Here is a 16,487-nt window from a genome sequence, read left to right as displayed (position 1 = left end):
CAATTTGTTTATTGAACAATGTAGACTGCAAAGAAGAAAGTTGTAGGTGGGATCGGTGTATTAGCGGCTGGCTGCAGCAACAAAACCAGGAGGACTTTGAGTTGGATAGCAGACGCGCTATCCGACGCTAGCCGCCGACCGCATCAATGATCGGGTGAAGTCTTTTGTCGCTCCGTCGATCGCTGGAACGCAGGTGAGCACGGGTGTTGATGAGCAGATGAGGGCTGGCTGGCGTAGGTGGATAGCTAATGTTTTTAGCATAGCTCTGTGAGGTCCCGTTGCTAAGTTAGCTTCAATGGCGTCGTTAGCAACAGCATTGTTAAGCTTCGCCAGGCTGGAAAGCATTAACCGTGTAGTTACAGGTCCATGGTTTAATAGTATTGTTGATTTTATGTCTATCCTTCCAGTCAGGGGTTTATTTCTTTTGTTTCTATCTGCAGTTAAGCCCGATGCTATCACGTTAGCTCCGTACCTAAAGTGCTTCGCCGATGTATTGTCGAGGAGATAAAAGTCACTGTGAATGTCCATTTCGCGTTCTCGACTCTCATTTTCAAGAGGATATAGTATCTGAGGTGGTTTAAAATACAAATCCGTGATCCACAATAGAAAAAGGAGAGAGTGTGGAATCCAATGAGCCAGCTTGTACCTAAGTTACGGTCAGAGCGAAAAAAGATGTGTCCTGCACTGCATTCTAGTCCTTCACTCTCACGTTCCTCATCCACGAATCTTTCATCCTGGCTCAAATTAATGGGGTAATCGTCGCTTTCTCGGTCCGAATCTCTCTCGCTGCTGGTGTAAACAATGGGGAAATGTGAGGAGCCCTTCAACCTGTGACGTCACGCTACTTCCGGTACAGGCAAGGCTCGACCAAAAGTTGCGAACTTTATCGTCGATTTTCTCTACTAAATTCTTTCAGCAAAAATATGGCAATATCACGAAATGATCAAGTATGACACATAGAATGGATCTGCTATCCCTGTTTAAATAAATAAAAAAATCATTTCAGTAACCCTTTAACTTGGCTGAAAAGTCCTCACGTCATAGATACTAATTTATCATACCTATATTTCAAACGTTTATCACTGAGAAATTTGGAAAACTGTCAAAAATGTATTTATTTGGCAGAGATTGATACAATTGTATGGGTTTTTCACCTCATACTTCAAAACGTCTTCAATTTTGCTGAAAATATTAAATATTGATTTTAAAGGTCATCCATCATGCAAAATTGACTAAGAATATTATGTGTCCCTAATAGTTTGAACTGATACGGTACCAAATCCCGTCCCTGGGAATTGAAACCCGTACTAAACGGTACCAATTTTTTATATTGTTGTGTATGTTAATAGGTGTTTATTTAATAATGAATTATAATGTTTAATGTAACATTTAAAAATGTGCCGTCCATTTGTTATATTTCATTTGTTAGTACATTTCTAAGTTTCATTTGCAAGTATTATACAGAAGACTTTGCATGCAGTTGCAATTACAATATGTTACATGGCACTAGTTTTTAGACTATGGTGTGTTGCCTAGCTCGGAAGTAGTCTTTGCCATTAATGTGAATGTGCCAGTATAGTGTTTTGTTGTGCCCTACAGTAAGTATTGTACTTATTGCATACCAGCTGTTTCATTGTTATTGTTTGGAGGTTGTTGAAATCACTACTGCTAATTAGTTTAGTTTAGTCTTTATTTGAAGGGACAATGCACAGAAACATTAAACTCAAAGGCAGATATGTTCTGTACCAGATTATAGATAAATAGCTAATTTCCATCTGCAGTCCCTGGTTACCTAAATTAAAGGGATACAAAAATCATGCAATAATCAGTAGCATAAATAAGGCAAAACCAATGAACATCAAGCCGGCACTTCTTTGGAAAAGTGTAGTCTTACTTTATGTTGGAGTGTGTTCTATCAGGCATACTTGTTTTGTTGGCATGAAAGATTGCAACATTACCCAAAGGCAGATTGGCTGAGAGCCTCATTGAGTGTTAGAACCGAGTTTAGTCGTAACCGGAAACGATGTCACGAGCAACAAAGGTCTCAAAATAGGATTTTACTTGAATCGTTACCGAGTAGTACTAACAGAATTCGGTCGTTGCCTATAAAAGTACATATTTCCTGAATGTACACTACCGTTCAAAAGTTTGGGGTCACCCTAACAATTTTGTGGAATAGCCTTCATTTCTAAGAACAAGAATAGACTGTCGAGTTTCAGATGAAAGTTCTCTTTTTCTGGCCATTTTGAGCGTTTAATTGACCCCACAAATGTGATGCTCCAGAAACTCAATCTGCTCAAAGGAAGGTCCGTTTTGTAGCTTCTGTAACGAGCTAAACTGTTTTCAGATGTGTGAACATGATTGCACAAGGGTTTTCTAATCATCAATTAGCCTTCTGAGCCAATGAGCAAACACATTGTACCATTAGAACACTGGAGTGATAGTTGCTGGAAATGGGCCTCTATACACCTATGTAGATATTGCACCAAAAACCAGACATTTGCAGCTAGAATAGTCATTTACCACATTAGCAATGTACAGAGTGTATTTCTTTAAAGTTAAGACTAGTTTAAAGTTATCTTCATTGAAAAGTACAGTGCTTTTCCTTCAAAAATAAGGACATTTCAATGTGACCCCAAACTTTTGAACGGTAGTGTATGTTTGTACATTCAGGTTTTCTTAAAGTCCTGAAGGATAAAACCTTCTTCCTCATTGACGTGATACCGCGTCTGACCCGCCCCTCGGTAGAAATACCTGCCCAGTGTGTACACCAATCACGTTCATTTCGAACAAAAAGGCTTCATTACACATCTTCAAATGCCTGTAGCTCTGGCAACTATGCATCAGTCATCTGCACATGGGAGCTCAATGTAATAGTGTGAATGCTCCAAAGCATTCACACACATGGTTTTCTACACTAAAATTAATCTATTTATTCTTATTATTCAATTTATTATTATTATTATTCTCCAGATTTTGGCGCGCTCTACCTTCCACATTTTTCACCCAATTCAAACCGCTCCAACTTCAAACTGTTCAGCCTATTCGGGAATCGCGGGCTTTCCCTTGACAAATTCCAAAAACTCCCAGATTTCCCAGAATTCCAGGTTTTCCGGGACATTTTTCCCATTCAAAACCAATTGGCCATTTTTCAAACTTCCACCATTTCCACATTTTTCAACCCATTCCAACCATTCCACCTTCAACACATTCCACTATTCTGGAAATTCAAAGTACCCTTTTTCTAAATTCCCCCCAAAAAATCTAGGATTTTCCAGAATTCCTGGTTTTCCAAAGCCCTATTTCCACCCTTTTTTCTGGCGACTACTCTTTCCACATTTTTCAACCCACTTCAACCGTTCCACCGTCAAAACATTATAATGATAAATGATAAATGGGTTATACTTGTATAGCGCTTTTCTACCTTCAAGGTACTCAAAGCGCTTTGACAGTATTTCCACATTTACCCATTCACACACACATTCACACACTGATGGCGGGAGCTGCCATGCAAGGCGCTAACCAGCATTCCTCTTAATCAAGACAAAAAACAATGTTGTTTTTTGAACTGGAAAAATTCCTGGTTTTCCCGAAAATCCAGGAATTCCGTAATACCATTTCTCAATTCAACATGTTACTTCAACATTTCTCGACCCATTTGAAAAACTTCAACACCAACCATTTCAACTCATTCAGACCATTCAAGTTTTTTTTACCGTTTTCAAAAAAATCCCCGCTTTTCCCGAAATTCCAAAAGTTTTGGGAAATTCCCATTGAAATGAATGGGACATTCTTCAAAGTTCCACAATTCCCACATTTTTCATCTGATTCAAACTGTTCCAAATATTCAGCCTGTTCAGGAATTGTGTGCTCTACTTCAACAATTCTAAAGAAAATTCCAGGATTTCACTTCAACTTCAGCATTGGAACATTCCTTCAGGAATTGCCTCATCTAGTTATATGTAATTTTGTGTTACTTTAGTGAACAGGCTAACCCAGCATAGTTGCTGGTAAAATGTGACTGTAATGTCAGCATGTAGCTCACATAGCTGTGCTAGTGTTGCAATATTGTATGCTATATATACAATATTCCATGGAGTGGCCTGTTTGGTGTGTGTGAAGTGAAGTGAAGTGAATTATATTTATATAGCGCTTTTTCTCTAGTGACTCAAAGCGCTTTACATAGTGAAACCCAATATCTAAGTTACATTTAAACCAGTGTGGGTGGCACTGGGAGCAGGTGGGTAAAGTGTCTTGCCCAAGGACACAACGGCAGGGACTAGGATGGCGGAAGCGGGGATCGAACCTGCAACCCTCAAGTTGCTGGCACGGCCGCTCTACCAACCGAGCTATACCGCCCCATTGTGTGGCCGTCCCAGCAACCTGAGGGTTCCTGGTTCAATCCCTAGCTTCTACCAAGTCACGTCCGTTGTGTCCTTGAGTAAGACACTTCACCCTTGCTCCTGATGGGTCGTGGTTACCGCTTTGCATGGCAGCTCCCGCCATCAGTGTGTGAATGTGTGTGTGAATGTGGAAATAGACTTACAGCGCTTTGAGTACCTTGAAGGTAGAAAAGCGCTATACAAGTACAACCCATTTACCATTTACCATATATGGCATCTCTTATGTAGGGACAAGTGACACGTAGGATAATTAAAACCTCTAAAGGCTTAGTGGCCACATGCGTGGACAGCACCTTTTAGCTCTTATTTCCAAAATTGTGTACACTACTGAATTGGGGTCTTATGGCCGCTTATGTGGACACTTATACTGGTGGTGTCAGAAGAGTATAACATACAATGGAATTTGGGGAAAAAAAGTGTAAAAATAAGAATTAGCATGTCACTAAACATGAAGTACACGTTTGTGTACTTATGGACTAAGTCAGTGGTTCTTAACCTGGGTTCGATCGAACCCTTGGGGTTCGATGAGTCGGGCTCAGGGGTTCGGCGGAGGTCAAAACACACCCGACTCATCGTGTAAATAAAAACTTCTCTCTATCGGCGTATTACGGATACGGCAACAGCAGAAGTCACACTGATTTGCAGGTGTGTAATTTGTTGTGAGTTTATGCACTGTGTTGGTTTTGTTCTTTGAACAAGGTGATGTTCATGCACGGTTCATTTTGTGCACCAGTAATAAAACATGGTAACACTTTAGTATGGGGAACATATTCACCATTAATTAGTTGCTTATTAACATGCAAATTAGTAACATATTGGCTCTTAACTAGTCAATATTAAGTACTTATTAATGCCTTATTCGGCATGGCCTTATTATAACCCTAACCCTCTAACCCTAACCCTAACCCTCTAACCCTAACCAAATAACTCTGAATTAAGTCTTTATTACTTAGAATATGTTCCCCTAGTGTCCATCCATCCATCCATTTTCTACCGCTTATTCCTTTCGGGGTCGCGGGGGGCGCTGGAGCCTATCTCAGCTTCAATCGGGCGGAAGGCGGGGTACACCCTGGACAAGTCGCCACCTCATCACAGCCCCTAGTGTCCAAAAAACTCTAAATTAAGTCTTTGTTACTTAGAATATGTTCCCCATACTAAAGTGTTACCAAAAACATATAACTTTGTCTTGAATTTGAAAAAAAAAACATTTTATTTTTCACTAAAGAAGGGTTCGGTGAATGCGCACATGAAACTGGTGGGGTTCGGTACTTCCAACAAGGTTAAGGACCACTGGACTAAGTACATCATATCAAAAGCTGATTCTTAGTTTTTATTCTAATTAGGGTCCAATAAGCCCAAATAGCAAAGAGAAATAAAAAAAAAGCATGTAAACAAACAGCTTGGGCCTTAAAAGGTTAAAACTACAGACACCCAAGTGTGTTACCTGTCGGACTTGGTAGAATCACTTCTAAACTGTCAATATTTTCATCATCAAGACTGAATTTTTAGGTTGCCAGCTGTTTTCTTGGACATACTGTGATAGTTGATGGTGTTGATGAGGCGGATGCCTACATGAGCGTGGTTGTATGTCACCAGGACAATGTCGAACAGCTCCTCACTTTGCGGATACAACTCACGAAGCCGAGCGTTTACTGCCTCCAGAGCCTGTAGGCGACAACAAACCGGTCCTAAAATGTCTCGAAAACAAAGATCGGCTAGTCTAGTAGTTTGCCGTATCTGATGTGTGTATGCAGGATGTTACCTTGACGAAGGGGAACGCCGGTCCGGGGGCGAAGGGTTCGTTCTCGTGTTCGATTTGGTACCTCAGGTACTCCTCCACACCGTGCTGCTCAAACACTTTCTGCTCCCGTTCCGTTCGGAACAGAACTCTTGTAGAAACGGCGATAGTCACTGCGTTCTCGGGCTTGGGCTGCAAACAAAAGATAGTAGAAGAGATGTGAGTGAAAAGGAGAACGGAGATATTGGCAACAAAGACTTGAACTGGACGGCTGCTAATTATCACATTGATGCTTCTTGCATAACATTCAACACATGCCAATTAGGTGCGGTAACGCAATATTTAGTCAACCTTTCTATTAGGGGCGTGGATAGGGTGAGTCAGCACAGTTCACACAGCACACGGTGCCACCAACAGAGAGAGACCAGTTAGGAGCCGTGTTGTGTGTCCACCAGAACCAAGGATCACAACATAGCAGGATACTGTCATGTCTGCGTATGTGTGGTGTTCGTGTGTTAATACTCTGGCAAAGCTGGGAGAGGAGTAGGACGAGGCGACGTTCCAACTGAGGCAAAGTGGCATTAGTGCCCGTCTTGGGTATATAACAGGGGTCTCAAACTCAATTTAACTGGGGGCGGCCTGGAGGTAGAGTCTGCGCCGCACAAAGTATTCCCTTCAGAATCACGTTTTAACCTGACTAAATTTGTTAACTACTATCAGCTACTACAGTAGGGTGACGCTGAGCTATTGTGATCATCGGCGGACACTCGAACGAGTATGACGATCCTCCTGGTAGGGGTGTATCCCTTTATGGAGGATGCCTGTGCGTGACTTAGTTTAACATGGGGAGACTGGTGCACAGACAGTCACCACACGATCCTTGACTGACAGAATCGGGTCAGGGTCCAGTGGCATGGAGTCCAAGACGACTGGGGACCCTTTTCTGCTGCAGCCGTTGTGGTAGTTCTTAAATCTACCGTCTTCCGCCTGCTCCGCCGTTGAGGTCTTCACCGTATCCCTGGCTAGGGGGCAGTCAGGTACTAGGCCTTTGCCAAGGGCCACCTGGGGTAACAGTAGTAAAGGGGTTATAGAGGAGCCTCCACTGCCGGATGCACTTTAACGTCATGCCCAGGCCTTAAAGGGGAACTGCACTTTTTTGGGAAATGTTTGCCTATTGTTCACAATCATTATGAAAGACATGACAACAGATGTTTTAAAAAAAATTATGCATTCTAAATATTAATTAAACATAAATAAAAGTCTGTTTATAGCGGAGCCAATGGGAGGTTCTCTCTTCTACCCATAAAATCCAATGAATAACCATTCAAAAAACAGCCAACAATACTCCATTTTATATTTCGAGACTTGAGTATTAACCAAGTATTAGTGATATTGTTATTATAAGCACTAACGCAGACAAACTATTTATAGCGGCGATGTGATCACTTCCGTGTGTGCCTATTTTTACATCATCAGAATCAGAAATACTTTAATAATCCCCGAGGGGAAATTAACATTTTCAGCACAATCCCATTCAAGATCAGACAAACATTACAGGGAGACAGAACAGGATCAAACATTACAGGGAGACAGAACAGGATCACTGAAGGGTCTGCCAACTTCCGGCGCCCCTTTTCAAAAAAGGTGAGATACAGGTAAACAATGGGGGAGGGTTAGGAAAAAAAAATCGATCTAAGCCTGGGCCCCTGGAAAGGGGGTCCAGACTGAGGACAAGGGAAAAAACAACTCATAGCCATAGCACACATCCCTCTTACATGTGTGTAAGAGGGAAGCATCAAAGAACACAAAGGACATTAAAGACATTAAAAGAGCAGAGCTGATGCAACCAGCCACTTCTACATACAGTTGTGGATAAAAAGTAAAAGAAACATATACACTGTGGTGGCCTCTGCGGTGTTCCACGCCATCGTCTGCTGGTGTGGGGAGAGCATGGCCAGAGACAGGAGCAGACCCAACAAAGCAACCAAGCTCCACTATCGGCCGCCCACTAACTCGGCCAGTGTCCAGTCCGCATGGATGAGCCAGGATACGTCCAAGGAGACCAAGGTGTCCGATACCTGCTCATTCAGCCAAGACACTGTGAAGCTTGTCTGTCCCGGCGCTCAGCGCCAGCTCCGCAGCCCTGTCTCTTGATCCGCATCTCCTCCAGTCTCTCCAAACTGACTCTGGTGGGGCAGAGACCCAGCAGCTGGTCTCCATGGCCAAAAGGCTCCCGGGAGGCAGATCCGGAAGTCACGAAAGTGCCACCCAGACCTATGGAGTGGTCGGCTGCTTCCTCGCTTCATAAATGCCTCTCACCTGGAAAGTAGATGGCTGAGGACGTACGCCGACAAGTTGGTACACTTTGACAGTGAAGGGAATTACATTTATATAGCGCTTTTTCTCAAGTGACTCAACGCGCTTTACATAGTGAAACCCAATATCTAAGTTACATTTAAACCAGTGTGGGTGGCACTGGGAAGCAGGTGGGTAAAGTGTCTTGCCCAAGGACACAACGGCAGTGACTAGGATGACGGAAGCGGGGATTGAACCTGCAACCATCAAGTTGCTGGCACGGCCGCTCTACCAACCGAGCTATACCAGCCACCCCCGCCCCGTTTATTTGTGAGGATTATGAGTCATTCTTCATCTAAATGGGAATTTATGAACATCCTAGCAGTTGGCATCCTAATGACAGCAGACATTGTACAGCAAGTGATGTTTTATCATGTTTTTTGACTCTCGCGAAGTCTGCAGTGAGTAATAATTAGTAGAGATGTCCGATAATATCGGCCTGCCGATATTATCGGCCGATAAATGCTTTAAAATGTAATATCGGAAATTATCAGTATCTGCTTTTTTATTATCGGTATCGTTTTTTGTTGTTTTTTTGTTTTTGTTTTTTTATTAAATCAACATAAAAAACACAAGATACACTTACAATTAGTGCACCAACCCGAAAAACCTCCCTCCCCCCTTTACACTCATTCACACTCATTCGCACAAAAGGGTTGTTTCTTTCTGTTATTAATATTCTGGTTCCTACATTATATATCAATATATATCAATACAGTCTGCAAGGGATACAGTCCGTAAGCACACATGATTGTGTGTGCTGCTGGTCCACTAATAGTACTAACCTTTAACAGTTAATTTGACTCATTTTCATTATTTACTAGTTTCTATGTAACTGTTTTTATATTGTTTTACTTTCTTTTTTATTCAAGAAAATGTTTTGAATTTATTTATCTTATTTTATTTTATAATTTTTTGTAAAAAGGACCTTATCTTCACCATACCTGGTTGTCCAAATTAGGCATAATAATGTGTTAATTCCACGACTGTATATATCGGTATCGGTTTATATCGGTATCGGTATCGGTAATTAAGAGTTGGACAATATCGGATATCGGCAAAAAAGCCATTATCGGACATCCCTAATAATAAGTGAAGAAGAAAAATAAAAAAGCAAACGTTGTGATTTCGTTTTTTAAATTAATGTGCCACGTATGCTTAAAATGATCAAAATACGTGAATATTATGTTATTATATCATGTATTTGGATGTTTTTTAAGGGCTTTATAGGCAGAATTGAGCAACTCCCATATGCTCCATTGTAAGCGTTTTTTTGATCGCATTTATTTAATATTTAGAATGCATAAAAAAAATGTATATCCATCATCATGATTGTGAGCGATAGGCAAAATTCCCCCAAAATGTTTACAAACGCATCACAACATTCGCTTTATCCTTCAACAACAACTACTACCAATCATGGCACTGATGGCAGACTTCATTAGAGCCAATAAACACAATAAAACAATCACTTACTGTACAATGTTTGCTTTCACTGGGATGCCGACTGATAGGATGTTCAGATAGTCCCGTTTAGATGAAGAATTAGTCATAATCCTCGCGAAGAAGAAAGCGGGCGTGAAACTGAGCGCCTCTTCGGGTCTTTTTTGCCATTTCCGGGTCTAAGTGTACCAACTTCTCGGTTTATGTCCACAACCTTCTACTATCCAGCTGAGAGGCATGATTTATAGTCTAGAATTAACTTTCACCAGGCCAAAGGCGAAGCTGGCTAGCAGCAGGAGGACAGGGGCTGATGATGTCATCAACAAGCCAGCTGGCTCAACAATGTGCTGCTTTGATTGATTGATTGAAACTTTTATTAGTAGATTGCACAGTACAGTACATATTCTGTACAATTGACCACTAAATGGTAACACCCGAATAAGTTTTTCAACTTGTTTAAGTCGGGGTCCACGTTAATCAATTCATGGTAGTTCCTCTGCGTAAAAGTAGTTCCCCTGCGTTAGCACTTATAATAACAATATTGCTATTACTTGGTTAATATTCAGATCACGAGATGCGAATGGAGTAATGTTGGCGCTTTTTGGATGTTTTTTAGTGGGTTTTACGGTCGAAATGGAAGCAATGACGTCATGAATGACCATGAATTGATTAACGTGGACTCCGACTTAAACAAGTTGAAAAACGTATTCGGGTGTTGCCATTTAGTGGTCAATTGTACGGAATATGTACTGTACTGTGCAATCTACTAATAAAAGTTTCAATCATCCATCCATCCATCCATTTTTTACCGCTTGTTCCTTTTGGGGTCGCTGGAGCCTATCTCAGCAGCATTCGGGCGGAAGGCGGGGTACACCCTGGACAAGTCGCCACCTCATCGCAAGGCAAGTTTCAATCAATTCAATCAATCAATGACTTCAAAGCTCCCATTCGCTCCATTGTAAGATTACTTGTATTTACGTTTATCCGCGAGTTAGAATGCATTAAAAAAAAAGGAATATATGTTCTTGTCTCTCATAAGGATTGTGAATCATAGGCAAATTTTTTTTAAAAAGGGACATTTTTTATTGGGGTCAAACTTTTGGGTTTAATAACAGCTCCACCTTATGAAAAATAATATCACAGGCTACACAGCAGGGGTACATATTTTCACAATTGATCACCCTTTTGTGTGCACAAGCACTTTGTTTCTTCATTTAAAAACACTGTCAAGTGCTAGGAATATAGCAGTTAGCTCTGGGGGGTGCACATTAGATTTAGAACTAAAATTTAAACTTTTCCAAGTAACCCTAAATAAATACTGACGTCTTACTATTACTTTTGTTAGATACATGTAACACAACATACAGGTTCATAATGAATACCTGTGTTACTTAGGAAAGTGTTTCGCTTTCAAAGTTTTCACAAACATTGCCGTGACATGAGACCGTATCAAACAAAAACTTGGGTGTGTAGTTTTTTTTCTGGCGCTTTAGCGTTGGCTGCGTCTGAAAATAAACTATATCTCCCAGAATCCTCTGCGCATCGGGGGAGCGGCAAAGTGAGCGCGTGCAACACGCTGTAAGCACGAAGTGATGTTCGTAGTAGGCATACTTGCCAACCTTGAGACCTCCGAATTCGGGAGATTGAGGGGGGGGGGTTTGTTGAGGTGGGCGGGGCCGGGGGGAGAAGTATATTTATAGCTAGAATTCACTATAAAATTAATACTTGACTTTCAGTGAATTCTAGCTGTATATATATATTTTACTTTTTATTTTATTGTATATATATATATATATATATATATATATATATATATATATATATATATATATATATATATATATATATATATATAATGAAATAATATAATTTCAGTGTTCATTTATTTACACATATACACACACATAAAAGTCTGATCTACAAAATGTGCAGGCGGCATACCCCTTCCCCTTCGAGCTGTCCTGGATGAACTGAAATTATTTTTTCCAATCATTTTGGAACTTGCAAGCGTACTTCTTCTTCTTACTCGTCGTCGCCATGTCTCTTCTTCGTTCTTCTGCTTCGTCTCTGGTATGTTTTTGGACATTACTACTTGCCGTAGTTTTGAAGCAATGCATGATGGGAATCCGGATGTTGTGTGTCAGTGTATTAACGTGCCGGCTGGAATAAACACACGCTGAGAAATAGCTCTGTGCCTGCCTACTTTATGCGTTATAGATAAACCTATGGATACTGGAGACATATATAATAGTCTCCTTTTCAGGTTGTAGAGAACGCTAAAGGGCCCCCAATATTGTTGTCCGGGTGGGAATCTGGAGAAATTCGGGAGAATGGTTGCCCCGGGAGATTTTCGGGAGGGGCACTGAAATTCGGGAGTCTACCGGGAAAATCGGGAGGGTTGGCAAGTATGGTAGTAGGTAAGAGGAATTTCCGCAAACTTTGTCTGTTTTGAGTTATGTTGCTAATTTCACCCCGTTGAAAACATTGTGTCTTTATGCAAGTCTGCTTTCTGCGAAGCAAAGTGTGCCACTTCTGTCACAGCCAGCTGATCACTGCGCTTGGCGTGGAGCGAAATCACCCCAAAAAAAACCGTGTACAGTAAAAAAATTTAGCCTGCCCTGCCCGCTTTGGGACTTGCCTCTCGTTCAACAGTTACATTAACACTCAACAGTTAATTCCCACACATAGTCACACACACACATACACACTCTTGGATTTTTGTCACACTCCGTTCTCAAGTTATTATATATAAATATATAGTGTAACTAGGGATGTCCGATAATATCGGACTGCCGATATTATCGGCCGATAAATGCTTTAAAATGTAATATCGGAAATGATCGGTATCGGTTTCAAAATTATCGGTATCGGTTTCAAAAAGTAAAATGTATGACTTTTTAAAACGCTGCTGTGTACACGGACGTAGGGAGAAGTACAGAGCGCCAATAAACCTTAAAGGCACTGCCTTTGCGTGCAGGCCCAGTCACATAATATAAAGTTAAAGTTAAAGTACCAATGATTGTCACACACACACTAGGTGTGGCGAAATTATTCTTTGCATTTCACCCATCACCCTTGATCACCCTCTGGGAGGTGAGGGGAGCAGTGGGAAGCAGCACGGCTTTTCACACGCACAAGTGAATGCAAAGCATACTTGGTCAACAGCCATACAGGTCACACTGAGGGCGGCCGTACAAACAAATTTAACACTGTTACAAATATGCGCCACACTGTGAACCCACACCAAACAAGAATGACAAACACATTTCGGGACAACATCCGCACCGTAACACAACATAAACACAACAGAACAAATACCCAGAACCCCTTGCAGCACTAACTCTTCCGGGACGCTACAATATACACCCCCGCTACACTAGACTTCTTTCATCTTGCTGCTGTCTTTTGATTTATGTGGAATAAAGGCGAGGACCACTTTATTTCCTTTCTTTCAAAAACCTCCGCTCCACTACAACGTGTCACCACTTCCGCTCTTAGCGCCTTCAAAATAAGAGCTCAAGGCATATACTGTATAACAGCTTATAACAGGAACAGAAAGAGGCAAGCCCATAAAAATAGGTTACATATAGTATATATTAGAGATGTCTGATAATGGCTTTTTTGACGATATTCCGATATTGTCCAACTCTTGATTACCGATTCCAATATCAACCGTTACCAATATATACAGTCGTGGAATTAACACGGAGTAGTGTTTGTAGCTTTGGCTACAAACACTATGATGCATACTTTGGATAACTGTTTCAGATGTCTATGTTTTTGTATCTGTCCCTATTTAAAAAAAAACCTCTATAATAATAATAATAATAATAACACATTATTATGCCTAATTTTGTTGTGATGCCCCGCTGGATGCATTAAACAATGTAACAAGGTTTTCCAAAATAAATCAACTCAAGTTATGGAAAAAAATGCCAACATGGCACTGCCATATTTATTATTGAAGTCAGAAAGTGCATTATTTTTTTTTAACATGCCTCAAAACAGCAGCTTGGAATTTGGGACATGCTCTCCCTGAGAGAGCATGAGGAGGTTGAGGTGGGTCACACACATAAAAGTCTGATCTCCTGGGGGGCGGGTTGAGGTGGGGGGTGGGGGGTAGCGGGGGGTGTATATTGTAGCGTCCCGGAAGAGTTAGTGCTGCAAGGGGTTCTGGGTATTTGCTCTGTTGTGTTTATGTTGTGTTACGGTGCGGATGTTCTCCCGAAATGTGTTTGTCATTCTTGTTTGGTGTGGGTTCACAGTGTGGCGCATATTTGTAACAGTGTTAAAGTTGTTTATACGGCTACCCTCAGTGTGACCTGTATGGCTGTTGACCAAGTATGCATTGCATTCACTTGTGTGTGTGTGAAAAGCCGTAGACATTATGTGTTTGGGCCGGCACGCAAAGGCAGTGCCTTCAAGGTTTATTGGCGCTCTGTACTTCTCCCTACGTCCGTGTACACAGCGGCGTTTTAAAAAGTAATACATTTTACTTTTTGAAACCGATACCGATCATTTCCGATATTACATTTTAAAGCATTTGTCGGTCGATAATATCGGCAGTCCGATATTATCGGACATCTCTAGTATATATATATAATAAAACATTGAGCTAAACCACGCCCCCTGTTGTCTGTCCCGCAATATTTACCTACACCTATGCACGCATAGAGATGCAACGATTAACCGGTTTTACCGTTAACCGTGATTAAAAAACGTCACGTTATCTAATCGCAAAGGCTCCACTACACGATGTGTTGCAGTCCTCCTCACTCGCTATAAACGGACATTATGCTGGTACGTTATTTTCGGCACAACCTGCACGGAGCGAAAAACAAAATGACACAAAGGGGTGCACTGTACATGCTTATACTGCGCTCACCTATCGAGAAACACGCCAGCATGCTGCATTATCTTGAAAATGGCAGCAAGACAAAGCAGCAAACTTGTCCCACCCAAAATAAGCTGCAGTGCGGGAACATTTTGCTTACTTAAAAAAATGACTTTAGGGAGTCTTTGAAGACCACGGCTCGCCCATTTGCAAAACCTGCCAAAATAAAGTTGTGGCTCAAGGGTCCAAGCCAGCATTACGCGCCAAAGTAAGTGTAGGACATAATAAACGACTTAAATTATGTTAGCGGCAAGGTACTTCATGAAGAATTTAGGTAAATATAAACATACAATTCCTAGCTTGGCGTTGAGTCAGTTCAGTTTAAACCATGTGGTTCTTAACCTGGGTTCGATTGAACCCTAGGGGTTCGGTGAGTCGGGCTCAGGGGTTCGGCGCAGGTCAAAACACACCCGACCCATCGTGTAAATAAAAACTTCTCCCTATCGGCGTATTACGGATACGGCAACAGCAGAAGTCAGACTGATTTGCAGGTGTGTCATTTGTTGTGAGTTTATGCACTGTGTTGGTTTTGTTCTTTGAACAAGGTGATGTTCATGCACGGTTCATTTTGTGCACCAGTAATAAAACATGGTAACACTTTAGTATGGGGAACATATTCACCATTAATTAGTTGCTTATTAACATGCAAATTAGTAACATATTGGCTCTTAACTAGTCATTATTAAGTACTTATTAATGTCTTATTCGGCATGGCCTTATTATAACCCCAACCCTCTAACCCTAACCCTAACCAAATAACTCTAAATTAAGTCTTTGTTACTTAGAATATGTTCCCCTAGTGTCCAAAAAACTTTAAATTTCATCTCTGTTACTTAGAATATGTTCCCCATACTAAAGTGTTACCAAAAACATATAACTTTGTCTTGAATTTGAAAAAAACCCAACATTTTAATTTTCACTAAAGAAGGGTTCGGTGAATGCGCATATGAAACTGGTGGGGTTCGGTACCTCCAACAAGGTTAAGAACCACTGGTTTAAACAAACAGCTAAAAGTTACAGTGACCATTTTAACATTAGTGCTAGCTTCTTCCTGTCTGTGTTGAATAAACTATAAGCATTGTAAGCTAATAGAGTACATGTAAAACACTAACATAACATCAGGAGCTTGTGGAACAACAGCACTATATACGGTATACCAGACCGACCATACGTCCTCTTTTGCGGGGCTGAATGTAGTGAAATACGTAAATATTAAAGGCCTACTGAAATTATTTTTTTTTATTTAAACGGGGATAGCAGATCTATTCTATGTGTCATACTTGATCATTTTGCGATATTGCCATATTTTTGCTGAAAGGATTTAGTATAAAACAACGACGATAAAGATCGCAACTTTTGGTATCTGATAAAAAAAAGGCTTGCCCCTACCGGAAGTAGCGTGACGTAGTCAATTGAACATATCCGCAAAGTTCCCTATTGTTTACAATGATGGCCGCATGAAGTGAGAGAGATTCGGACCGAGAAAGCGACGATTTCCCCATTAATTTGAGCGAGGATGAAAGATTTGTGGATGAGGAAAATGCAAGTGAAGGACTAGTGGGGAGTGGAAGCGATTCAGATAGGGAAGATGCTGTGAGAGCCGGGGGTGACCTGATATTCAGCTGGGAATGACTACAACAGTAAATAAACACAA

The 16,487-nt window shown here is 41.1% G+C and overlaps 1 protein-coding gene and 1 long non-coding RNA gene across 2 annotated transcripts in view; one reads left to right on the top strand and one right to left on the bottom strand.

The window, feature by feature from the left end:
- LOC133650357 (uncharacterized) overlaps positions 1-16,487 on the top strand; it is a 258,130-nt gene that overhangs the window by 224,549 nt on the left and 17,094 nt on the right. The window lies entirely within an intron of this gene.
- The window catches only part of nt5c1aa (5'-nucleotidase, cytosolic IAa), a 46,261-nt gene that overhangs the window by 18,920 nt on the left and 10,854 nt on the right, over positions 1-16,487 (bottom strand). The window contains exons 3-4 of the mRNA XM_062047496.1: positions 6,166-6,333; positions 5,939-6,068 (exon numbers count right to left, since the gene is read on the bottom strand). Coding sequence (XP_061903480.1) covers positions 5,939-6,068; positions 6,166-6,333 — 298 coding nt within the window. The remainder of the gene's footprint in view (positions 1-5,938; positions 6,069-6,165; positions 6,334-16,487) is intronic.

The sequence above is a fragment of the Entelurus aequoreus genome, linkage group LG05 (assembly GCF_033978785.1).
Source record: "Entelurus aequoreus isolate RoL-2023_Sb linkage group LG05, RoL_Eaeq_v1.1, whole genome shotgun sequence".
Taxonomy (NCBI): domain Eukaryota; kingdom Metazoa; phylum Chordata; class Actinopteri; order Syngnathiformes; family Syngnathidae; genus Entelurus; species Entelurus aequoreus.
This window is presented reverse-complemented; position numbering and strand designations above follow the sequence as displayed.